General features: G+C 35.5%; 1 protein-coding gene across 1 annotated transcript; it reads left to right on the forward strand.

Annotated features, from left to right (window-relative positions):
- The first annotated feature begins 803 nt into the window (after nucleotides 1-803).
- Nucleotides 804-24,594, forward strand: LOC149844722 (UDP-N-acetylglucosamine diphosphorylase 1-like). Its single transcript, XM_089995202.1, has 16 exons — nucleotides 804-1,011; nucleotides 1,267-1,321; nucleotides 1,491-1,642; nucleotides 6,410-6,449; nucleotides 10,247-10,339; nucleotides 10,409-10,521; nucleotides 10,600-10,674; nucleotides 14,238-14,277; nucleotides 14,373-14,455; nucleotides 14,552-14,629; nucleotides 20,352-20,495; nucleotides 21,436-21,503; nucleotides 23,428-23,542; nucleotides 23,657-23,813; nucleotides 23,917-24,097; nucleotides 24,222-24,594. Exons 1-15 carry the CDS (start codon nucleotides 886-888, stop codon nucleotides 24,012-24,014), a joined length of 1,437 nt encoding a protein of 478 aa, XP_089851328.1. The 5' UTR covers nucleotides 804-885; the 3' UTR covers nucleotides 24,015-24,097; nucleotides 24,222-24,594.
- The last annotated feature ends 1,386 nt before the right edge of the window (nucleotides 24,595-25,980 follow it).

The following is a 25,980-nucleotide window of genomic DNA, read 5'->3' on the forward strand; positions in this document are numbered from 1 at the left end:
TTTGAGTAGTAAAATTTTAGTTCATTTTGAGACGTTGAATTTTGAAACCCTTAAAAAACCTACCTACATGTTACAATCAGGACTCAAATTTCTGATCATATAACATTGATCTAAAAAAATATGAAAACAGGATGACCTAGTTTCTCTTAGGTTAGGTGGGCTCTATAAGGGCTTGGGTGTTGGTGACCCCACTCAAGGTTTACCTCACAAAAAGCAAGCCCATTAAGTAATCTGATTCTCGGCGAGGATTTTTCATTATAAAAAAAAACGGCACCATCTATTTACCCTCGATAAAAATGAAAATATCAAGATATTTATCAATGGTTACCCAATTACGAGTAGGGCTGGTAAACAAGTTGAACGAAATGAACTTGAGTCCTGTTTACCAATGGATTGAGCTCGCGGCTCGGCTAGGCTCTAAGTAAGATGAGTCAAACACGAGCTGGCTCATGTAAAAACATTCTATGCTATTTATACATGGAATATATATTTTTTATATATTAATCTTAAATTATATAATTCTTTTATATATTACACATAATAGTTCATGTTTTATGATTATATTTTTCATTCATCCTTCTCTTTTTATATATTACACTTAAAATATATATTATATGTTTTTATCTATACGGGCTCTCTCGAGTTCAATGTCTGAAGTCATTACTGAAAAAGAACAGGGGTAAATTCGAGATTCCGAGGAAGGGGAAGAGAACGAGATGTCGGTTGCCAACAGACGATATTATTATCCGGTTTGAGTTGGCTTTGCTCACACTCCCTTGCCCCTCTGCTACTTCAGCTTCATTTCATCATCATCATCATCTTCTTCTTCTCCTTCTCCTTCCTCTCTGGTTTGCTTGTGCTTTGCTGAAGGGAATCCTAGAGGCGATGGTGGCGTCGTCTCCCCCACAGTCTCTGGTGGAGAGGCTGAAGGACTACGGCCAAGAAGACGTTTTTGCCCTCTGGGACGACCTCTCCCCTGACGAACGCGACATCCTCGTCAAGGACATCGAGGTTATTCCTCTTTTTTTTTTTAATTTGCATTCTCCACTTTTTTTTCCTGCATTGCACCGTCCTATTGATACTCTGGTTTGTTCTCCTGATCGCTGGATCGTTAAATTTTGGATGCCTTTGAAGGATTTTGTTTGCGTATTAGATGTAGATCTTCTGATTATTGTTACTGAAAAAGTTGGAAATATTAGTTTTTGTTAGATCTATTCGATTTTATCGCGACGAAAATCTGATTTTTTGGTGGTGGTGCTTGTTCAGAGCTTGGATCTTCCGAGGTTGGACCGGATCATTCGCTGCTCTCTCCGTTCTCATGGTAGGAAGGAATTCCCCTGATTCTGATCTTTGGAGATTTGTTTGCGATTTTGTAGAGTCAGATCGCGCATTAACGTTAGTTTTTTTTTTCGTTTTTCAAATTTAACGAGAATGTGAGGGACATCGAAGCAATGTTGATCGGATCGGAACGGTTCGGTGTGTTTTTTTAGGTAACCCTTCGCCGACGTATGAGCCCGTGCCGGAGTCGAGTGTTTCGACTCTGGAGGAAAGGACGATGGAGGAGAGGGAGAGGTGGTGGAAGATGGGCTTGAAGGCTATCTCTGAGGGGAAGTTAGCCGTTTTGCTTTTGTCTGGAGGCCAGGTATAGATGAAAACTTCCCTCTTTCTTTTTGTTTTTCCTACTTCTGTTGCTTCCTTCGTTTTCTTTGCAAAACTTTTTGTATGTATAAACATTTATACGAGTATGATCTAGGCTCTAGCAATGGTGATATATATATATATATATATATATATATATATATATATATATATATATATATATATATATATATATATATATATATATATATACGAGTATGATCTAGCAATTTTGGATCTTGAGACCCGGGATGGAACTTGAAAGGCTTGGATTTTGTCCCACTGAATAGACATGCAAATGAACTTGATGGATAGTATGCAATTTTGGATTTAACTCTCAACGATTGAGTCCGCTATGAAAGTTCGGCCATTTCTTAGTCTTGATTATCTTTGTAATATGGGTGGTTAACTTTTACTCTTTTGAGAAATGATCATTCAAACTATTGCCTATGATGAAGATAGCAAAATGGTAAATGGGCTATGCTGAAGATGTGTTAGGAATTAGATATAGTAATCAAGGATTGAAACTATCCAAACTTAGGGCTATCAATGGGTTGGGTTTGTCTCGGGTACCCGACCCAGCCAAACCCCATTATCTGGTATGAACATACAAATGCCGAACTGAATGTTTTTGGGTCAGCCTGAACTCAACTCTAGTATCATGTGGGTCAGGTTTAGGCTATGATCTTTGTCGGATATCCATCTTAACCTGACTGGCCTAAGTGTTTTCTTATATATTTTTATGTAAGCAATAATTCTAAACATACTTGAATTTATGTGGGTTGGGTTTGTCTCGGGTACCCGACCCAGCCAAACCCCAGTATCTGGTATGAGCATACAAATGCCGAACTGAATGTTTTCGGGTCAGCCTGAACTCAACTCTAGTATAATGTGGGTCAGGTTTAGGCTATGATCTTTGTCGGATATCCATCTTAACCTGACTGGCCTGAGTGTTTTCTTATATATTTTTATGTAAGCAATAATTCTAAACATACTTGAATTTATGTGGGTTGGGTTTGAGAATTGATTTTCTTAACCCGATATAACCTAAACCAGAGTGATTGTTGTTTGAGTGGATTAGGTGCATCATGATTGTCAAGCCTTGGAGTTCATGTCCAGCCTTGGAGATCTTGCCCAAAAAGAGCGTGGAAGAACAGACAGGATAGAAAAAAACAGTGGAACTAGAAGAGAAAGATAAGAAGAATTGCTCAAAAACAGCCACTAAGAGAATTAGGGCCGGTCGACTTCCATTAAGGTGTATATATATATATATATATATATATATATATATCAAACTGCCCTTTGATGCACCTACATAATACAAACTGCACCGACCTATCTTGAAAGAAAATAATGCCCTCAAGGATTCTGATCATACAAGCATATCAACAAGTACATAAAACAACAACAACAACAACTACGCCTTCATCCCAAAACAATTGGGGTCAGCGATATGAACCAACAAAGAAAATCATTCTGGGTCTTCCACATGAATCCTTCTCCTCCAATCATTTTTATCCAATGCCATGTCCTCGGTGAGGTTCAAAGCATTCATATCCTTTCCTATCATCTCCATCCAAGTCTTCCTAGGCCTACCCCGACCTCTTTTAATTAATATATTTCCCCATTTCTCCATCCTTCTAACTGGAGCATCATTAGGCCTTCGCCGAATATGTCCAAACCACCGTAAACGATTCTCTCTCATCTTATTTTCAATGGGTGCAATGCAGGGTTACCGGAAGCGCCTAGCTAAAAGGGGAAGCGCGCTTCCCCGAAGCGCGCTTCGGAAGCGCGGAACGTTGCGCTTCCGAAGCGTGGGGGGAAGCGTCTCCCTTTTTTGGGAAGCGCGCTTCCCTTTAATGGGGGACGCGTTTCCCTTTAATGGGGGACGCGCTTCCCTTTAATGGGAAGCGCGCTTCCCCCACGCTTCCCCTGTTTTTTTCAATTTTTTTGTATTTTTTATTTTTTGTTTTTGTTTTTTTCGCTTCTCCCTCGCTTCCGAGACGCTTCCTATGTCGCTTCCGAGACGCTTCCTAGGTCGCTTCCGAGACACTTCCCGAATCGCTCCTAAGTGGTCCCACGCTTCCCCGCTTCCTAAAATTTTGAAAGTGCCTCGCTTCCCGCTCCCGCTTCTCGTATCGCTTCCCGCTCCCGCTTCCTCAACTGACAACCATGGTGCAATGCCTACCTTCTTACGTATCTCCTCGTTCCGAATCTTATATTTTATTGTATTTCCACACATCCATCTAAGCATACGCATCTCAGCTACACTCATTTTTTGAATATGATGTCTCTTGGCAGCCCAACATTCCGTACCATATAGTAAAGCGGGCCTAATAGCCGTTCTATAAAACTTTCCCTTCAACCGCAATGGCATTCTACGATCACACAACACTCCAGTTGCACTTTTCCATTTCATCCACCTAACCTTTATCCTATGATTTACATCTCCATCAATTTCTCCATACTTTTGAATGATAGATCCCAAATATTTGAAACAATCATCCACCGGTATTTCTTGCTCACCAAGCTTCACTACACTCCCATCACTACTTCGTTGCTTACTAAACCGACATTCCATATATTTTGTCTTACTCTTACTCAACTTAAAACATCTTGCTTCCAATGTCTGTCTCCATAATTCTAACTTAACATTAACCCCAACTCTAGACTCATCAATCAAAACAATATCATCAGCAAACAACATACACCACAACACATTTTCTTGAATTGATCTCATAAGCTCATCCATCACTATAGCAAATAGGAAAGGGCTTAAAGCAGATCCTTGATGTAACCCAACCGTTATAGGAAAATTGGTTGTCACCCCTCCATAAGTGCATAAAGAATTAGTAAAATGCATGTGCATATATTCCAGGAGGACAAAGATCGCAAACGAGAGTATGGTTAAATAATATAAAATAAACCCAAAGAATAAAAGAAAATAGGAAAATAAGTAAAGTCACAATTTCAAGAAATGATTTCAGAAGATAACCCGGACAAATTCAGGATTTAGAAATAGCCTTACCGAGATCTGGATCGGGATCAAAAGAAGAACAAAAAGAAAGAAAAGTTTGGCAAAGACGACAAGAGGAAGAAGAAGTTGGGATGGGAAAAAATGAAAATGAATTACCTTAAGAAAAAAGCAAGAATCTCGATTTTGATGATCATAAAGAAGTCACGATATCAAAGACTGGATTTGCTGCTCTGATACTAACTTCTTACGAACGGGATGATCTACCTCTTTTAGGTTAAGAAATTAGAGTCGTTTAGCTTTTTGGACACGAGTTGACTAAGAAAACTTGAGGAAAGACCAGATTGGGAAGGAAACAAATCCATATTCCAAAGAGAGAGAAAATCGAAATTCAAGAATGAATAAAAACAAAGAAAAAGGGATTTAGAGCAGAATTTTAATTCCAAATAAAATCTACTAGAATTAGAACAAAATTTTAATCTCAAATAATGCTGCATCTCTTCCTTTTTTTTTAATCACTAACAATCTTTAAACCAGAGGCAGTAAACCAAACCTTGCTGTAAAAGTAGACCTGAATAATGTTTAACGAATATTGCGCACGCCACTTTAGATTAAGACGTTGCATCTATGAATCACGATGGGATGGAAGAGATCCAACAAAACGATCAACAAAGAAGAAACTGATCAAGAAGGAAGAAAAGAAAAACTATTCCAGGAGGACAAAGATCGCAAACGAGAGTATGGTTAAATAATATGAAATAAACCCAAAGAAATAACAAAAATAGGAAAAAATGTAAAGTCACGATTTCAAGGAACGATTTCAAGAAATTATTTCAGAAGATAACCTAGACAAATCCGTGATTTAGAAATAGCCTTACCGAGATCTGGATCGGGATCAAAAGAAGAATGAAAAGAAAGAGAAGTTTGGCAAAGACGACAAGAGGAAGAAGTTGGGATGGGAAAGAATGAAAATGAATTACCTTAAGAAAAAAGCAAGAATCTCGATTTTGATGATCATTAAGAAGTCACGATATCAAAGACTGGATCTGCTGCTCTGATACCATGTTAGAATTCAGAGAATCCGATATTCAATCACATGAAGAGAGAAGAGAACGAAAGGGAGAAAGTATGCTGCTATTGAAACCACGATTCCTCACACAGGAATTGGCACACCAATCTTCATATTATATTATGGTTTAATACAAAGATTAGGGTACTAAAATACCCTTTTACAACAGATCCAAATTACAATGTAGCCATTAATGAATATGCGTCAGTCCTGTGTATAATGAACATGGATTGGATCTGGATCTGGATCTGAACCAGATCCAGACCCAAAATATGAAAGACGACTTCTTTTCATACCAATGGCTTTTGTGTCATACCTAATGTCATTCCATTTGACGTGGGCAACCCTGTAAATTGGATTCATATTTGCATTCTCAGATATGTAAATGACTCGATTGTACATTTGGATTCATTTGCACACAAGAACATTGCAAGCAAACTTGCCCATAATACACCTCTATTACGGCAAAATCAAGATGTGGATGAGATATTATTGTAGATGGTAGCCATTCAAAAGTTGTTTCTTTGTATCATATTTATATTATGAATTGCAGTGAGGTAACAATGCTTAGCTGTTGCTGGTTTATCATGTGGATGTCTGATTGCATTTGGTAACATTGTCATTGTGCATCTATCTTTATATTCGAATGGAAGTTCGGATTACTTGAACTTGAGCAATTGGCTTACACTCATTGCCTCTCCAACTGTGTTTTTGAAATATAATTGCAGGGGACCAGACTTGGAAGTTCAGACCCTAAGGGATGTTTTAGTAAGTACTTTTGCATTGTGTGAATCTGTACAGGCTTTTATGTCATTGGAAAAAAGGCACTGCTTATCCATGTATATACTTGGATTATTGTATGCATATAATGAATATCCATACTTTTACTCACTGCATGCTTTTTATTGAAAATTCTGCCAAATTTGTTTTCTTGAATCTTCCAATAGTGACTTTCTTCTTTTTTCAAGAACAAAACAAATTGAAGACTACAACCAGATATTCTAAGGGGTTGGTGGTACAGGATTCACATTAGCTTCCTGGACTTGGGTAGATGAAAAAGTGGATGAAGATTCCCTAGGTCCTGTTGCCTCTGTTGGAGCAGACTGCCCATGCATTTCATGGAAAATACAGTCTGGTGCTGATCATACCTTCTGCTGGGACTTTGACTGAGGAGACTAACCTTGATCTGTAAAAGAATTTTTGCATTTAGTTGTTGTTTTGTATGTTGCAGGGGAATGCTGACCTCTTATTACCTATCCTTTACAGTCATATCCTGCTTCTCTTTCTCTACAAACAAAAAACATGCCTGATTTGGATCTGTACATGAATCAGGATTTATTATTTTTATGTTGGATTTGGATGCAGATCTGGTATGATTGGAACTGTATCCAGTCCATTTGCACAATACCTTTCTCTCTCTCTGTGTCTATATATATATATATATATATATATATATATATATATATATATATATTGGCTACTAATGAAGGTAAGGAGTTAATGATTTGAAATCACTGTTTTCATAATTTTTTTTTTTTTTTTGTAGATCAAGTGTTACTGTTGTGATCTACATGTTTTTTTTAGTAGAAAACTTGTTTTGAATCATGTGATTATGGCACATAATTAGGTTTTTAGAGGGGTCCAAAAATCAACAGCCTACAATGTGCCAAAATTTCTTAACTCAAAAGATCACATTTTTACTTCAGAAAAGCACGATCCAAGGCTTGATCCTTAGTAAACAAACCATGCTGAAAACATGTATGTGGTTATATTGAGTCGATACAACTTGCACCTATGATTTCTAGCTCATTAGTTCATTACCTTCATTAGTAGTAAATATTTTCTCATGTATATGTATATATATATATATATCTTTGTGTGTATGTATGTATGTAAAATTTGTTACAATCTTTTATCTTTTGTATGTTGAACTTAGTAAATCTCAACTTTTATCTTATTTTATTCTATTTTTGCAAATCCAAACCTGTAGACGTGATCTACATGGCCCATTTATTGGAGATCGGTGTTTGGGTCACCAGATTCCTATGCGATGTAAAAATCGACAGTTGTAAATGCACCAAAACTTGTCAACATGATAAATTTATTTTTTCTTTTAATCAAGAGAACACAATTCAAGTTTCATTCTCTATCAAATTGATCATGTTGAACTGACCTACTGGGTCAGATTGAGTCAAAACAACTTGAAACAGGAGATCCTAGATTTTGTGTTGTGTATGTATATACAGAGAGAGAGAGAGAGAGAGAGAGAGAGAGAGAGAGAGAGAGAGAGAGAGAGAGTCATACCAATTGTGTCTGTGCTTACTCTTGTATCTGTGTTCATGTCTATGTGTCATAGCTTTTAGCTGACTCCCATAGGGTGCTTTCAGTCTGTAAGCCCTTGTGTTGGCATCACTCCATATGCATCAAACACCATTGATCTGGTAACCCTAGGGGTTATATGCTTATTGATGCCACCCTAGGGGGTCAGAAGACCAAGGGGTTCCTTAAATGCTATGCCCTTTCCTCTCTTTTCATTCTTTCTATTAAGAAAAATAGCACCACAAATCATCATTGTTATCATTATTGGTTTTCTATTTTTGAGAAGGGATTTTTTTTCATTCCATTAGTAGAAAGAAACAGTACACTTCAACCAAATTATATAGTGTACCAGCAGATTAGGGGCAAAAAATAGGGCTTATTCATGACAAATCAGTACTAGGCCACTTCACTGTTGCACAAAGTAGGACATCAATCTTTGTAAGTCTGAAAAATTAACATGAGAGATGAAAACTTATCATTGGAAGTGCAGTTATTTTTCTCCTTCCATATCACTCACCATGTTGAGCACAACCAGCATTTTCAAATAAACTGTTTGTGCGCTTAAATTTACTAGGTCTAAAAAAGAGCTTCGTAATTCAAGATAGGTTACCGAGCCACACCTCCAAGTTAGGCCATGACATGGTTAGTTATGTTTTTGAAAAAACTATGTTCCAAAAGATGAGAGACAATTTATTCATTCTTACAGCATGGTGCATATCTACTGGGCCTATGAAAATGCTTCTTTCTTAGGTTGGTTTGGTATTTACTTTATCCAATGAAACTAACCATGGAAAGATTTTCACTCTAGGAGAGGGATCAGAATCCCAGATGGTTTTTTTTGGCCATAATTCCACCCCAGGGTCTAAGCTTGACCTGTAAAAAGAGGCTGCCATGAAGAACCTGAATCACCAAAGCACGATTGCACATTGTCCTACCTTTTACATCAAATTTACTTTGGAAAGAAGCTTCATTATATTTAGCCATTCCTCAAATTCACCAAATTTTAAGTTTCTTCTAAATATCACAATCCATCCAGCACCTTGCTGCCAGTGCCCACATTCATTTTCCCAACCACTTGCATTTTTTTTTTGCACCACCATCATCAGCGTTGCTTTTGTCATTGTTATGTTTTTTGTTTATGCTTATGTGGGTGCACTGCAAGTATTTAATCTAGGAAATTTAGGGTGGTGAAGTTGTAAAGAGAAAAGAGTCACAGTCCATGTTATTACCTTTCAGGAAGGCACTTGATAAGTCATGTATCTTGAATTGCAAAGGACACTATGGATAAATGTATTCTTCCACAATTACTCATGGTTTTCCTAATGCATGTAATTTTTTGAAAAAGTCATGATTCTTCCAAAAAAATATCGTATTCTTTCAGATTGACCACTTATTCTCTATAAACATGGTCTGTCATATGTTAAATAAGGATCTTAAATTTTCTTATGGTATTAATCAGAGTGATGAGCTAAAACCTTGACATAGTGGAATAAAGATGGAAGAAAATGCTTTTGGGCATAATATCAACACCTATTCAAAACCTGGCAGCTCTCGTAACATCAAAAGTAAAAGAAGAAGAAGCAAGAATGAAGACAATCAGCAATTAAGGCTGTTCCTTTCCCCTTGTGCATCTATTCTCATTACATCTGTCGCTGGCTGTGTGCAACATATAGGCTTTGTTCAAACCCCTCTATCAGCAGTGTACCTCAGTCATTCCTGTTATGCTACTTCATACCACATTTGTTTTCTCCTTAGGTTCTGGTGCAGCTTGCCCTGAAATTTGGTCTTATACTATCATTATTGTTTTTAATTTTTCTAGCTCTTCTTCCCTATATTGCTTTTGGTACTTTACATTCATGCAGTCATTTTCTCTATGCATTGAAGAAACTACCATTCACTTGCCGTCAAATCCTCATCTTAGTTGTGCCCGTTTAACATTGAATCTATCTTTTGAAGTGATTAGATTATCTTTTGTTGTCAATGCATGCTCACACATTTCACTTAAACTGATTATTTGTTAATTTAGCTAAAAATTCATTGGGTTTTATTTAGTATAAATTCTTTAAGTGGAGCTTTAAGGAATGGCTGTTGTATCTAGTTATATTTAACTTGTTTTAGATACAATTTTAGATATTTTAGCTGTTGAACAATGGTAATCATGTCTATTTACAACCCTGTATTTTCTTGACTTGTGGATTTCCATCTTAGGCCTTTTCTGATTGTGTTTTATGTTGATTCAATTTTAGATATTGGACTTCCCTCAGGCAAGTCACTCTTTCAACTTCAGGCAGAGAGAATATTATGTGTTCAGAGACTTGCAGCTCAATCTGTTACTGATGGTATGATTCCTTCCTCAATACTATTGTATCTACTTATCCTTCATCATATCTAATTGCGTCTGATTGTAGGCTCTGCTAGTTTTGTACCTATACATTGGTACATTATGACTAGCCCCTTTACAGATGATGCGACTCGCAATTTTTTTGAGAGTCATAGATACTTTGGCCTGGAGGTGGACCAAGTATGCATAATTTCCATATCCTTCATCTCAATTACCTAATTTTTCTCTGGTAGTCACGTGTGAATTTTCTGGATCCAGATTAGTTTCTTCCAACAAGGAACTCTTCCTTGTGTAACAAAAGAAGGCAAATTTATCATGGAGACTTCATATAAGGTTGGTTAGTATGTTACATTCTCCTCATTCTTTATCAACCCTATCAGACTGACACATAATTCATTAGACTAGTCAATGTTCATGGATTTTATAAATTCTTTTTATGGCATTATATTTTGTTTAGGATATATTTGAGTGTACAAAACTAGCAGAGCCTGAAAATCCGGTGCCAATCCTGAATCAAGGAGAGAGAGAGAGAGAGAGAGAGAGAGAGAGAGAGAGAGAGAGAGAGAGAGAGAGAGAGAAGCCAGTCCCACATAATCTCATCTGTGGGTTTTCTGTTCTCATTAACATGTATATTAAAATTACATTAGGGTTAGAAAAAAGAGGAGTCTACCCTGATAAATGATGCATAATGTCATTAAGAGAACATACAACAATGGAACATTATGTCCCTGGAGTACACGACTAATGAGAATCAGCATATTCTTTACAGAGCCTATAGCACCTGCCCGGGTCGCCAAAGTGCTAGCGGGCATGGGGAGAATCTGCCGACCCCTTCATCCCAGGTTTGACTCCCACTAGGCGTGCGGGTGCCTTTAGCTGGTGGGCTCTGTAAGGGCTTGGGTGTCGATGATGCCACCCAAGGTTTACATCGCAGGGGGCGGGCCCATTAAGTGACCCGGTTCTTGGTGAGGGTTCCTCATCATAAAAAGGGATATATTTGAGTACATGTTTGCGGAGATGCATGTATTAAGCTTGGATATATTAAGTGAGAAAGTGGGGTAACTAGAAATGGATATATTGGAAGATGTTAGTTGTCTTGCAGATAAAAGAAAGAAAGTTGAGGATCATTGTCTAAGATTTACTTCACTTGGAAGAAAATTTGGCACAATGCAAGTAGAAGGAATTAGGAAAAGAGAAATACCAATGAAGACGTGGAAAGGACCGAAGATGTATCTCTAGAATCTAGATAGGGAAGAACAGAGAAATGAGACTCATAAAGCTGACACCATGTAGTTGTGATAATGCTTGATGATGATAATGAAGATATTACTTTTTAGGATATTGGCATCATGTAGTTAGTTCATTAGCAGTTTCTAATTGGCTTAATTTGTTATAATATAATGCAATCGACCTTCACAAGGAATTCTTCTCTTAAAAATGCACTACTTTTGTTGGGCCAAAGCTTTTAAATTATAAATATGTTTTGTCATAGAAGTCCCATTAATTAACATCCTTGGTATTTACTTTTGATTCTCCATCTAGTTTCAATTTAACATTCTTTTCTTTTATTCCATGAACTTAAATGATCTGATTTGATATTTTGTTTCCTTGAAAGATATTGATTTGTCAAGTTCTGTCAGCTTCTATTGTATTGTTTGTCTGTTACATTTATTCTTTTTAATGCTTCTTATTTTCCTGAACCTGTTTATAGATTTAACCACAAATGCTGAAATTTAATACTTTTCTGTATTGGTCTCGATTTTCGACACTGCTATTGAACGATGTCTAAGATAGTCTTTGGCAATTTTCTATTCAATATTGAAAATTGTTCTATCATTTTTATTGTTCTTGATTGTCTGCTTCTAGTTGCCACTGTATCATGCCCCTTGGGAGATCATCAACATCCATTAAGGAACACTAAAGAAAGGAGCACAATAGACGAGAATAGAAGAAACTTCATTACTTAGCCAAATAGGAAAATAATACATCTTAATGGAGATGTCCCCCCTTACACAAGACAAAAATAGTTAACTATCTAACTTCTTGTTAATATACAAAAATGGCCTTCATAAATAATCCTATGTACAAGCATGAGTGAGGGTAGCACAAAAATACATATGATACATTCACATATTCCATAACTTACACTTCTCAACACTTCTGCTCAAACTTTGGATGATGCTAGAGGAATTATCCCAAGTTTGGAAAGGTACGATTGAATGCAAGGTTATAAGTATCATATCGTTACCCGTATCGGTCGGGCCCAAAGTAACACCATAGTGTATCGTAAAATATCGTAATTTTTTAATAAAATTTTTCCAAAAAATCAAGAAAAAATTAGCAAAAATTCTAAAAAAAATCATAACACATGAAACAAACCATGCAATTGATACAATGTAAATAAAAGGCAACTACATAATTTAAACACGATTAAAAACTTAACAATATTAAATTCACATCCAATTCATACTAAAATGTCATAAGTCATAATTAAGAGAGTTTGCATGTTCAATCTCCCATTCTTTCATGGCTTTCTTATAATTTAAGAGAGTTTTTTTTTCTCTTTTCCTGTAAGGACCTCTTCTTTAGTAGACCCATCCTTTTCGCTAAGAGTCTTTGTGAGAATAGGTTGTGGTTCTATTGAGGAACTATCAATATATTCCCACAAGTCTTTTCCGATTAGGATTCTTTTGATGGTGGTGGCCCATAGGTTGTAATTATTTCCATCAAACTTAATAGAGACCACCGTCACCACTTCCTTGTCAGCCATTTAAGAGAGAAGGGAAACAAAAAAACAAAGTATATAGAACCAAGAAGAGTAGAAGGTACTTGGTTTGGCAATGCTCCACAAATTTGATATGATGGACTCTTTTACTCTTTAAAAATCAGCCACACGAGCATCAATCTTCAAGTTAGGCTATGGGCATGTTTCTCGAGGCTCTATCTAATCTTCTCGATCTCTCACGAGTCTCTTGAGTACCTCAAAAACAATCAAAAGAGCACCAAGGCTCTGATACCATGTAATGAAATACAAAGATGTCTCTTATGCACACAAACAAACACAATGGCTACTAATGGGTCGATTACACAATCACTAATCCACACAAATCACCCACTTAAGGGCACCCAACAAACATAAAAATATGATTTATATTTACCAAAAGCTTTTAGCTAAATATGGGGTTTGAACCCCTTTATATATACACATGGAAACCAAGAAGAAGTCATTGGGGTCTCCCCAACGGCTAGAAATGTAGCTGTTGGGGAGATCCCAACGGCTCTATGGTCAAAAGACCATTAAGCCCAATCCTATTCTAGGATTTACAAAAATACAAAATAAAAGAGAGAATAAAAAATAAGAAAAAGAAAAAATATACAATATGTATAATGACTACAGTACCCTTATATGTACAAATGACTAAAATACCCCTATATACATTAACAATACCAACATAAGTATGAGATTGAATTATTTTTATAGAAATATCATAAAGTAGTTGACACATTTTTTTGCTTAATTATAAATGCCATTCTTGTCTACATGGTTGCATAAATTTTCTCATATAGTGTACTTGACTACTTGTTTATAAATTATGTTCTTGCATGTGTGCGTATCTAGCAGTGCACCTAATGCATTCCACGTCTCCCTAACAGTTACTTGAAAGCTTTGTTGATTCTAATTTTGAAACTAAGTTTGTAATTACTTTAATTATCAAGTTTTCTAAGATTCTGTCTGCAATGAAATGATATCTTAAGCATCTCGTGAGAATCAGACAGCTATCTGAAGGCATTATATTGATCTTGCTAACGGGCGCTAAGTTTCAGATTACTTCAATTTTCTAATACTGATGAATTTCTTTCTATTTTTTAATGCATGATCTTGTTTTCCATACCAGGTGGCAAAAGCACCAGATGGAAATGGAGGAGTTTATGCTGGTCTGACACTATCATTTAATTTTATGAAAGCTTTAATTGTTATCAGTTATGGCTGTTCTGTTTTCTGATGGAAAGTAATTGTTTGCATTTTAAAGCATTGAAGTCTTCAAGGTTGTTGGAGGACATGGCAATGCGAGGGATTAGATATTTGGATTGCTATGGAGTTGATAATGCACTGGTAAGAGGCCTTTCTTATTGAAGACATTGAGTCAGTTTTTTCTGTTTTTTGCTGTTTATATTCCAATGGGAATAGTAACTAACATTTCTAGTACAGGTCCGAGTTGCAGACCCGACGTTCTTGGGCTACTTCATTGATAAAGGTGTCTCTGCAGCTGCAAAAGTTGTTCGTAAGGTAACTGAACATATTATTTTTTCAGTTATTGTGTTATTTTATGATCGGACAGTTTATTGCTTCAAGATCCAGATATTCTTGGAACAGTTCTACCAAGGCAATCTATTATGAAACATTATCCTCATCAACTGTGGTCTAATGTTTATTTTTATGAAGTAAAATGTAAAAACAAGAAAAGAAATGAAAAGTTAACCAGTGGACCAAATCAAAAGCAAGAGTTCCTTTGTGTTTCTAATCTACAATGGTGGATGAAGAACCATGTTTCTTATAGGAATGAGGTGTCTGAAACTGCTATTTGTACATAAGTAGAAGCTCTAAAAGTTAAAGAAAATGATGATTAAAAACAACTTTGTGTGAACTCTTTTGCAAACAATTTTGCTAGTCAAAACTTTTTTGACATTTAAATATAGTTGTTAACTTAAAACAGAACTACAAAAATGTGTAAGACATGTATACAAAGAAGTTGGTCAAGTTCGTTAATATTTAAGATTGATATAAATTAACTTGTATTATTAGCAGTCTCTCTTTGGCTTTTGACGAGGTTTCTGAAACTACTATTTCTACATAAATAGAAGCTCTGAAAGTTATGGAAAATGATGATTAGAAACAACATTTGTGAACTCTTTTCAAACCATTTTGCTAGTCTGAAAACTTTTCCATGATTTAATATATCACTATTAACATAAAGAATAATTACAAAAATGCCTGAGACGGGTATACAAAGAAGCTGGGCAAGTTCTTTAACATTTAAGATTGGTATAAATTAACTTGTATTATTAATTATTAGCAGTCTCTTTTTGGCTTTGTGACCACTAACAACAGAGAACTAAGGACGAGTTTGTTTGTACTTTAGAATATGTAGTAAGCGAGAACTGAGATTGTAGTGGAGTATGAAGGCATTGAAGGGTTATGTTGAGCGCAAAAGGAAGAATATGAAGAGTTGATCATCTGAAGGTAAATACTATTTTAGAGTAGGACACCATAAAAAATGCCTCTCACCACTCACTAGGCATCCAAAACTGATTATTCTTACTTTGGGGTTCCGAGCTCGGTTTAGTGGTTGATTCAACAAATGACCAATATAAAGTTTGTCTCAGAAAAATGTGTGGACTTTCTCAATATATCAGACTTGGATAAGATGTGCTTAGGAGAAAATCAAGATGCATTAATGAGTCACTAGACTAGATGAGTGTAACGACCACAAACTGACCCTCTAAAAATGCAGAATTTTTTTAACGAATAAATGATTTTAAAATAATGCGAAAAGATATCCTAGAGATCCAAGGGCACATTACAGATTTCATATCCACAAACTGACATACATTCCGAACATAGAATTATTCAAACCATAAATTTAAATTAATTGAATAGTCCCCATTTAGGGTTTAACAAGCTCCTCAAAAATGTGTGGACTTTCTCAATATATCAGACTTGGATAAGATGTGCTTAGGAGAAAATCAAGATGCATTAATGAGTCACTAGACTAGATGAGTGTAACAACCACAAACTGACCCTCGAAAAATGCTGATTTTTTTTAACGAATAAATGATTTTAAAATAGTGCGAAAAGATATCCTAGAGATCCAGGGGCACATTACGGATTTCATATCCACAAACTGACATACATTCCAAACATAGAATTATTCAAACCATAAATTTAAATTAATTGAATAGTCCCCATTTAGGGTTTAATAAGCTCCTCAAAAACCATAACTACTAAAACAGTCAGAATCCAGTCCACCAAATCATAAACGGTTGCTCCCTCCAGCAGACCGGTCCCGCGTACCTAAAAAAGGTTTTTAAAAACGGGGTAAGAACCAAAGTTCTCGTAGGAGACCCTCTCAAAATTCAACACTAAGGAAAATAACATAAATTAAATCAAACATAAATTTAAGAGGGCTCTAGCAAACAATTCATATTCAAAACAAGTTTGTAATATAAACAGTTCAATCATAGTCTACCAACAACCACATGTCACAAACATTTAGGGATGCATAAACCAATGCAACTTGCATGAATGACTTTTAAATTTAATTATCAAGTATTGTTTTTGAATGCGTGTTCCTACTTAATGCAACACATTAAGTTTCATCTTGTATAAAACCTGTAGATACTTAAAACAGGCTAAATTTGGAGGTCCAAGGCAGTCCTCAGTAGTATCTTATCATACAATTGTATTTTATTAACTGGGTCCCACACAAGTCCCTCGACCGACGTCGAAAATCATCATCCTCATTAGGAATCATCACGTAATATTGGGACAACAAGAACATCATCACCTATTGACGCCACTTTCTTGGTATATCAATAACTGTAGTTGAGTCAAACAACACCACTCCTAGGCAAAGTGGTGAAAGTTTCCTACAACCGTAGCTAGGAACACAAACCACTCATTGGGTTCTTTGAGACAACAATGCACACGGCATTCAGTATCCGCACGGTCTTCCATAACCGCCATCCAAGGATCCCACAATTTCAAAGCGCTATCAAGGAAGAACAAATTATTACATTGGTCTCTTATACCATTCTTAATTAATTAAGAGTTCTTTACACAAGAACAATTATGTAAATCAAGATGCATTAACTAATTTGGGCATTTGCCTGTTCAATTTCAACAGTATAATGCTACAATTATCTCAGAAGCTTAATGAAACAATATTGCAATGCATTCAAAACTTGTCATTTTAAGAACAATACATGCATCTGACCTCCAATGGCCCATTAGTGGTTCATTCATAATTACTACACAATTTAACATATTTAAACGGCATTGCAAAAATTTAGTGAACAACCATTACACATAAATAGAGTTATACCAACTTGTATTCAGTGTACATTCACCTGATGCATAGCACCGATGCATATTCATGGCTAAAATTGCATGCACATTATAACAAAAATCAGATTTATAATGTCAGCCATAAATCCAATTAATAACTTGACTGAAAACCAATATTTTTATAACCGACTAAAGTTGACTTTGTTCTTCAATAAAAATCAGATTTAACCAAAACAAATCAGACTTAACGATTTCAAATGAAATTCAGATTTCAAATGAAATTCAGATTTCAAATCAATTTCCAAACCAGATTTTTAACACATAATTTGTAGCTTAATAGATTAAGTTCGAGCAAAACAGTTTTAGTTTCGTCATGAAAGTTTGAGTTTTATTTCTTCAAGAATTCCAGATTTCAATACACATTAATAGGTAGCTAAAACAAATCAAATTTATGAATGGATGTAACATGTGATTCTTACTAACAGATTTAGGTTCACATAAACTTGTTTAGATTTAACATAACCAGATTTATCAAAAAAATATCGGATTTGCTTGGTTGATTAAAAAGTATTAGACTCTAGTTCAAGGAATAGAAAATCCGTTTTTTGCTTATTAAATTCAGACTTAAATTATTAACCAAAAACTTAAATTTACTTTTAATAAAAAATCAGATTTATTAGACCCTGACAATCCTTCGTTAATTCAGTTTTAATATGGACCAAAGTTTAACCAACACAATGAAATTTAAAGCCAAGTTTAAAGTTTTAAACATGCTTTAAAACAAGGCATGAACAGGGATCTAAAGCTTGACAACTATGATGAGAGACCCATGTTCGGATGCTGATCCATCAACCCAACACAAGCCCATGCATGCATGAACAACAAAACAAGATCTATATAGACATCCTCAATAAGGAGTTATACATGTTAAAAGAAGAAATTTCCGAATCTAAAATTCCAAAAGAAGAGCAGATTAGGGTCCAGAATTTAAGTTAACCTAGACAGTAAAATTAACACTAAGGTCATGCATACACGTCAATCTAGTTATGCAGCAAAAATCTGTAACGTGTACAGTACCTGTACACTTTTACAAACAGCATATAGGAAATATTATGCAAGATAAACAGTCCATTGGGGTGCGTGAACCCCAAAAATCTCATCGATCTCGACTGCTTACTAACTCAGTTTTATGAATTCAAAACTTAAATATAAGCATGGATCAAACAAAATTTTAAATCCAGCTACCTCGACTTTGAACCCACTAAGAAACAAGTTATTGCTTAAATCTTTAAAATCCTCATGAAAAATATCTAAATCTCTAACCAAAAACCTGTTGAAACAATCAGACTGACTTGATTTGAACAAAACTCTGAATCAGGTATAAGCCCAATAATTCTAATCTAAATAGAAGTAAATCTTGATCAGAAATACATCTTGATCATAACAACAAAAATAAATCTTGATCATACAGTTAATCATAAGCAAAAATATATTTGTTTGATAATGAGGCCTGAAGTTACCTATAAGAGTTATATATTCAGGCTATCTCTAACAGCATAGGCGACAAAAGCTAACATCATACATATTAATCAAACAGAAACTTAGATTGCTGCATGAGCCCAAATGATTCGCTTAATACACAAATTTTAACAGACCATTAAGTCCAAAAAAAAAAGAGACGCATATATCTATGAATCAGATTTATAAAAAAAAAAACTTTTGAACAGGCTATCTCACAGATCCATTCATGTTATAACAAGAATAAATTAGAACAGTTGAGTAACCTAGCCTGCTATCCTAAAACATTCCTTCTTAAACAGATTTTTGGTTTTAAAAATCTCTTTTCTTAAACCCATGAGTGATTCGACCCATGCTAGATACTTCGCCTACCGGACCAAGGGAGAGAGAATCTCGTACCTTAGCGATTTGTGAAGGAGAAGAAGAAGAAAACACTGATGGTGAGCACACTGCAGCCTTCTTCTTCTCTCTCTCTCTCTCTCTCTCTCTCTCTCTCTCTCTCGATACAGCCCTCTCTCTCAATATCGTGATTGAGAGAGAGGGCTCACACCCCTTTTTATAAAACAAATAGGACTCCCCACTAAGGAGGGGACGTCCTTTTCAGAAATAGAAAGAGTTCTATTTATGTAAGGAAGCAGATGTCCTTTCCTTACAACCTCTAAAAAAATATATATAATATATATCTTATATTATTATTATTATAATTTATTTTTGTATCATTGTAATTACTTATTTCTCTTAACGCAGATGGATCATGGATCTCGGCCAATGAGTCGAAGATCCATATCAGGATCCAAAGTGCGTCAGCACCCTATTATGAAATATTATATATTATATTAATCTAAACAGTGAAAATATAATTATTTAATAAAAACTGTATTTATTAAATTTAAAATTAGACACAGATTTTGCGAGATATTACAATGAGAATTGATTTGGAGTTTTAGCTAGGAAGCGGCATGTCATTACTTATGCAACTAGTGCAACTCTTGACTAGGAGGACTTTCATGTATCTTGAAACGTTTTAATCAACATTCATAAAGCTATCTTGGAAGCATTGCCAAAGAAGATGGGTGCTACAAAAAGTATAAGATTATGGAGACAATTCTTGGAACTGACATGGTTGAATTCATTTTAGTGAGTGTATTAAATGGAAGAAGTTTGCCCTTCTTTCTTTTACACACATGAAATCATGTTTTTTTCTTCTGCTTTCTCTTCTTCTCACTGTAACACAAGTAGCGATCAATGTACAATTGCATACAAATATGTGGACACTATTTCTCAGGCATAATCTGATACATAATTATTAATACATATGAAAATATGATTATAAAAAATACATATGTATGTTCTATGTATGTAAATATATGTGGCCATCATTGTTTTGTTCATACATAATGTTTATTCATTTATTGTCTTGGTGCAGGCTTACCCACAAGAGAAGGTTGGCGTGTTTGTTCAGCGGGGTAAAGGTGGTCCTCTTTCTGTTATTGAATATAGTGAAATGGATCAATCAATGGCATGTGACATTAATCAGAGCACGGGGCGTCTTTGGTTTTGTTGGAGTAATGTATGTTCTTCAACTGGTTTTTTGTTGTTCCAATCATTGATCTTTTTCATGTGGTGTGTCTGAGTATTCAAGTTTCTTAGAATTCTATTTGCTAAGGAAACTGTCAGAACATGTTTTTGTGGTTTAGAATGCTTGAGAATATCTCAAAATTGGAAGCCATACCTGCAATGACCTTTGTGAGGGATTATTATTTGCAAGCTGGAATTGTGTTATAAGCTTTTAGGAGATCACTCACTATACCATGTTCTGCTGATATTAGCTACCGATTCTTGTAACAAACTACATCAATATCTATAATAAATTCGCAATGCCAACTTAGAGAAGGCTTAATTTTTCAATTACTTACCTGGTTATTCCTTCTTTATGAAGACAGGTAAGTTCAAATTTTCTAGCTCCTTAAACAACTGTATCAGACCAACATTTTGGAGAACTGAATTTAGCAACTACCAATGTCAAGTTATGTTTCCTTATGTAACATGAAGTATACTCCCAAGCTATGGTTTAAACGTTTAATACGTTACCTACCAAATTACTTATTATATTCGCAGTAACTGTTGGTTTATTTTTCATGGCAACTTATGTGGTGTGAGAACTTTTTTTCTACATATGATCACAGCCAACAATTTTTACTGAAATCTTATGTTAATGTTTCATTTCATAAAACATTTTTATTACTATCTTTTTGCTTTTAAATTTATTTCCTTGTCTTCGACTTATTCAAACAGAAAAATTAGTATGTTCCTATTGTCTCTGGTCTTCAGATTTTTATCTGGTGAATTTGTTGTGCTTATAATTTAGTTAATAGCGACTTCCTGTTTGTCAATAATTGTTGAACCGATAATGATTTAGTGATGCATTTCACTTAGACTATCTTTGTTCCTGATTTGGATATACATTTCACTTAGTTTATCTTCATTCCTCTCCTATTTGTGTTTATCAGGTGTGCTTACATATGTTCACTTTGGATTTCCTGAATCAAGTAGCAAATGGTCTTGAAAAAGACGGCATGTGAGTATCTTATTTTATCATATTTCCTCCTACAGTTCTTGCACTTCGGAGATATTTTTCAGTTAATAAGTAATTTTGAGGTTTACAAACTGATGATTCATGTGATCAAAATCACAATAGTTTGTGCTTGTAATGTCTGCTCTTTCTTGAATTACATCTGTCTCATGTTACTATGCAATTCATCAAACATTCATAGTGATGCTTACTGTTTATGTACTTTTGCAACTGCATTTGGATCTATGGTTTTTTTCCCTTCATATGTTCTTTGATAAATGCATGGCATATCTGATTCCTTAATGCCAGTTTTAAGTAATTAAGATACAATAACAGCTAGGTAAGGGAATGATTTTGTAACTTAGTTGCTCAGATTCCCTACTCAAAAAATGCTGGGTGCATTTATTTAAAGAAAATTGTTTGTTTTAGGAATCTCATAAATCATGAGAAATTTCATCCATTTTATCTTGAGATAAGACTTTGAGTTTGTCAACCATACGTGCCTAAAGCACATGCTAGTAGCCTAAAGTAGTAGTGGATAAAGTATTCTAACAAGAATGTAGAAAAAAACATGACAAATTTATTCCATAGTACAGGACAAAAATTAGCACCAAACTCAGATTAATGAATAATGATCTTTATCCACAGGGTCCCCCTAACCCATATCTCAAGAACATTCCATTTGACTAGTTGTCTTTTGTGTGATTCTGAAGATGAATCATCCCAACATTTGTTTTAGTCATGCACATTTTCTCGGAGATTAAAACATCCAGCTTCTCCAGAATGGAAGCCAAACCTGACAGCAATTACTTCGTGCATCTAGCTTTCTGGACTCTGCGTGAGGAAAAAAGAGGAGAGGTGGAGGCTGATATGGAGATGGTGGCTTACGCCCTCATGGCAGTTTACCTGATGGGAGAGGAATAGAATGCTATTTGAAGAATTGGTGAAAGATGCTATGTTGTCCATAGTTTAACATATATATCTTTGCTAGGGATAAGTGGTCATCTGGATAGGAACCATATTAAGAACATCTTTAGAATTACATTCGAACCCCTCTTATCAAGACAACCTTGGAATATAAGAAGAAAATTATGGGGGCTGATTGAAACATGTTTCTAGAATTAGGCCATGACACTTATTTTAACCTGGAGGATTAGCTTACAAAGATGTAATGTATTATCTTTACTAGGTCTGAGATTATGAACACAGCAAATGCACTCTAAGTCTTAAGGTGGAAGGAGAAACAAGGGTATGGTTGGGCTTAAATCTAGAGAACCTCATATGGCATCCTATTAATTAGATAGGCAGCGGTAAGAGGAGTATTAGACCAAAAAACTAGATAAACAGTAGTAAGAGGAGATTTTTACCCAGAAACTTTGGAGAATGTTTATGTCCAAACTCAGAGTTTGACTTCCATTAGATGACAAATTTTCCTCTTCGTAACTCCATTTTTTTGTGAGAAGTATTTGTGGATTTTTCTCCAAGCGATCGAAAATCATTGAACAGTTGTAAATAATTATGTTTTTAAGAAAAAAACAGGTTAGTGTTTTCATGTCTATCATAATATGTATTTTTCACCTTAATTCCACAGCAAACTGGTCGTAAAGAAGGTTGACTGAGCTTGCCAAACTAGATTGAATTCCAGGCATGTTATGAATGTTAACACCATCTATAGCTACAATTCTTTCATCAACTCTACATTATTCAAAATCAGCATCGAATCTACGGTTGAAATCTATCAAGCATTTTGTGCACAAGTTAGTAACTATCTGTTACTCAGTTTGCCTTTTAGATTTCCACTGTCTAAGGAATGTACTTGAATCTTGTAATGGATTCTTATTCTATCTTTAATACTTGAATCTTGTAATGGATCCTTATTCTATCTTTAAGCATACTATGCTTATACTTAACATGTCAATTGAAACCGCAGTTACCACCTGGCTGAGAAGAAAATTCCCTCAATACATGGGAATACTACTGGGTTGAAGTTAGAACAGTTCATATTTGATGCATTTCTATATGCCCCATCCACCACTCTCTTTGAGGTATGTTATTTACTCATTCCACAGAATTGGAAGATCAAACAGAAACATGTAGCATATTTAGATTTAATTAATTCTTATGCACATTTCAGTTCAAACTCTGTGTTTGTTATTCAGGCTCTGCGTGAAGAAGAATTTGCACCAGTGAAAAATGCTAACGGTTCAAGCTTTGACACCCCTGATAGTGCTCGACTACTTGTGCTTCGTCTCCACACCCGGTGGGTCATTGCAGCAGGTGGCTTTCTCACACACACAGTTCCACTTTATGCAACAGGTGAAGCGGCCATGCTTACTAATCCATACTAATATTTTGTTTGATCTCATCTTCCGAATGGTAACATTTGTTTCGGTTGGTGTTGAATACTTGTGGGAGGCAGGGGTGGAAGTCTCACCTCTTTTATCTTATACTGGAGAAAATCTAGAACCTGTATGTCGTGGAAGAACATTTCATGCACCATGCGAAATCACCATTTAGTTGGAAGTTGCAATTTTCTTGTCCTGCGAGACGTCTGATTCTGTATGTCTGTCTATGATCCGGCATAATGTTTCCCTATTCAGGTATGTCAGCGATTTCGATGAAGTTTTCATCCCTTATTCTAGATTTAGTCTTTACTTTCAGTTTTTCTGCTACATCACCCTCTTATTTTATCTTTTTTCTCTCTCCTTTCATCTTTATGTACAGATACAAATTCATGTGACATCAGGAACTCTGATGAGCAAATTGCTGATTTAATGGAGGATTTGCCAACCAAATCCCTTTTTCCATCCAACACTTCCAAATTGAAGTCTGGAAATTTAATGGTAATATGATATTACAGTTTCTGTTGCTGCCATGTTGCCAAATGGATCTTTCAACCGCTCATTGTGCAAGGGTTTCTTTCTTTCTTTCTTCTGGTATGTGTATTCTTGCTTGGCCTTCTTTATTTTGCCAGAGAATCTGTAAGACTGTAATGTGTGATCCAACAGTTTTCATTGTGTAGCTTTATGTACTATGGTTGAGAAAACAATATAATATGATCAGTGAATGAAAAGAAACTAGAGGTGTCTCGCTGGTTTTAACATGTATAACCGCGATCTTCAGTCTGGACGGTTCTTAAAGAGCAGTGCATATGGAAGGAATAGTGAAGATGGTATGCACAGCAATGAGGGTGCTCGATTGTGTGGTCCTTAAACTGTTTAATTAGTACTTTATCCTTCCCTAAGAGCATATACGGTGACAGCGTAAACGAACTGAACTGAACGAGCTTAGCTCAAGCTCATGACGAGCCTGAGCACGAGATAAACTTGTTTACATTAAAAGAAGAAGAAAAAAACACATTGTTTCAAAGCTAAAAGTAACAGGATTTGAACTCACTTATTGAGCTAAGCTTGAGCCTGGTTCGTTTGTTAAGAGCTAAGATATCCCTCATCAAGCTCTAAAATGGGGCTTCTTTTCATATGTTAACTTTGAGGCCTAAACTTCCATAGGCATGTAAACGGTTTGGATTTGGGTTGGATGTGGCTGATACCGTATTTGACTAATAGGATGTTGACTAAATGGTTTCAAACTTATTTTGTTAAAAGCTCACACCAGAACCGTTTCTTTACATGTAAACAGATTCAGACGTTTTTGGGATTCGGTAGCAAAAAAATAAAATCATATCTGCATCTGATCATAATCTGATATGGTTTTGGCTTACCAAATGCATCGGTAGCAAAAAATTAAAACCATATCTTCCTCCAATTATGATTGGATATGGTTTTGGCTTACCAAATGCATAAAACATAATCCAATTCAGTCAGATAGCTAATAAAATCTAATTAATTGACATCCCTGGGAACGTCAAGACTCCTTGATGTGATGCATTCTTGAACCTTAAGCGCTAGGTCATGTACAATCTCAAGTTTGTTTGTTTTTTTTGACAGGAAGAAACCTCCACTTTGATTTGGGCATCTTGTTATGGGCCAAGAGGTGGCATGTTGTCCAGAACTAGTTTTACACTTGTTTCGGCCTCTCGACAAGGGACACACAATTAGACTTTCAAGCTCACAACGTCCTTCAACTTGAATTTCTTAAGTTAAAGGAAGCCTTTCAATGCCTTGAAATCTTAAGTCTTGAGGTTGGGCACAGGATTTTGGAACCTCATATTTGAGTTCTTCAAGAGGTCCCAAATCCAAAACTTTTAGCTGAACAAGAGTTGTTCTGAAGTTAAATACAAGGCTTAGCTGTTCAGACGTTAAATACAAAGCTTTAAGCTCTGCTGGTCTGGGTTCCTGGATTCAAATCAGTGGTCTCAAAAGTAACAAAAAGAAAGTAACACACTCTTAATAGTTTCATTAGTTTCTGTCATCCTTGTCCTTTCGCGTTCACTTTTTTTTTTCTCTTCAAACTGGTGCCAGCATTCACATACCAGGTGCCACCAAAGCTCAGAAGCCCTGTTTTAATACTTATGTGTGTCAAT

Source organism: Nuphar pumila, chromosome 2 (genome assembly GCF_984573655.1).
Source record: "Nuphar pumila chromosome 2, dmNupPumi1.hap1.1, whole genome shotgun sequence".
NCBI classification, from domain to species: Eukaryota; Viridiplantae; Streptophyta; class Magnoliopsida; order Nymphaeales; family Nymphaeaceae; genus Nuphar; species Nuphar pumila.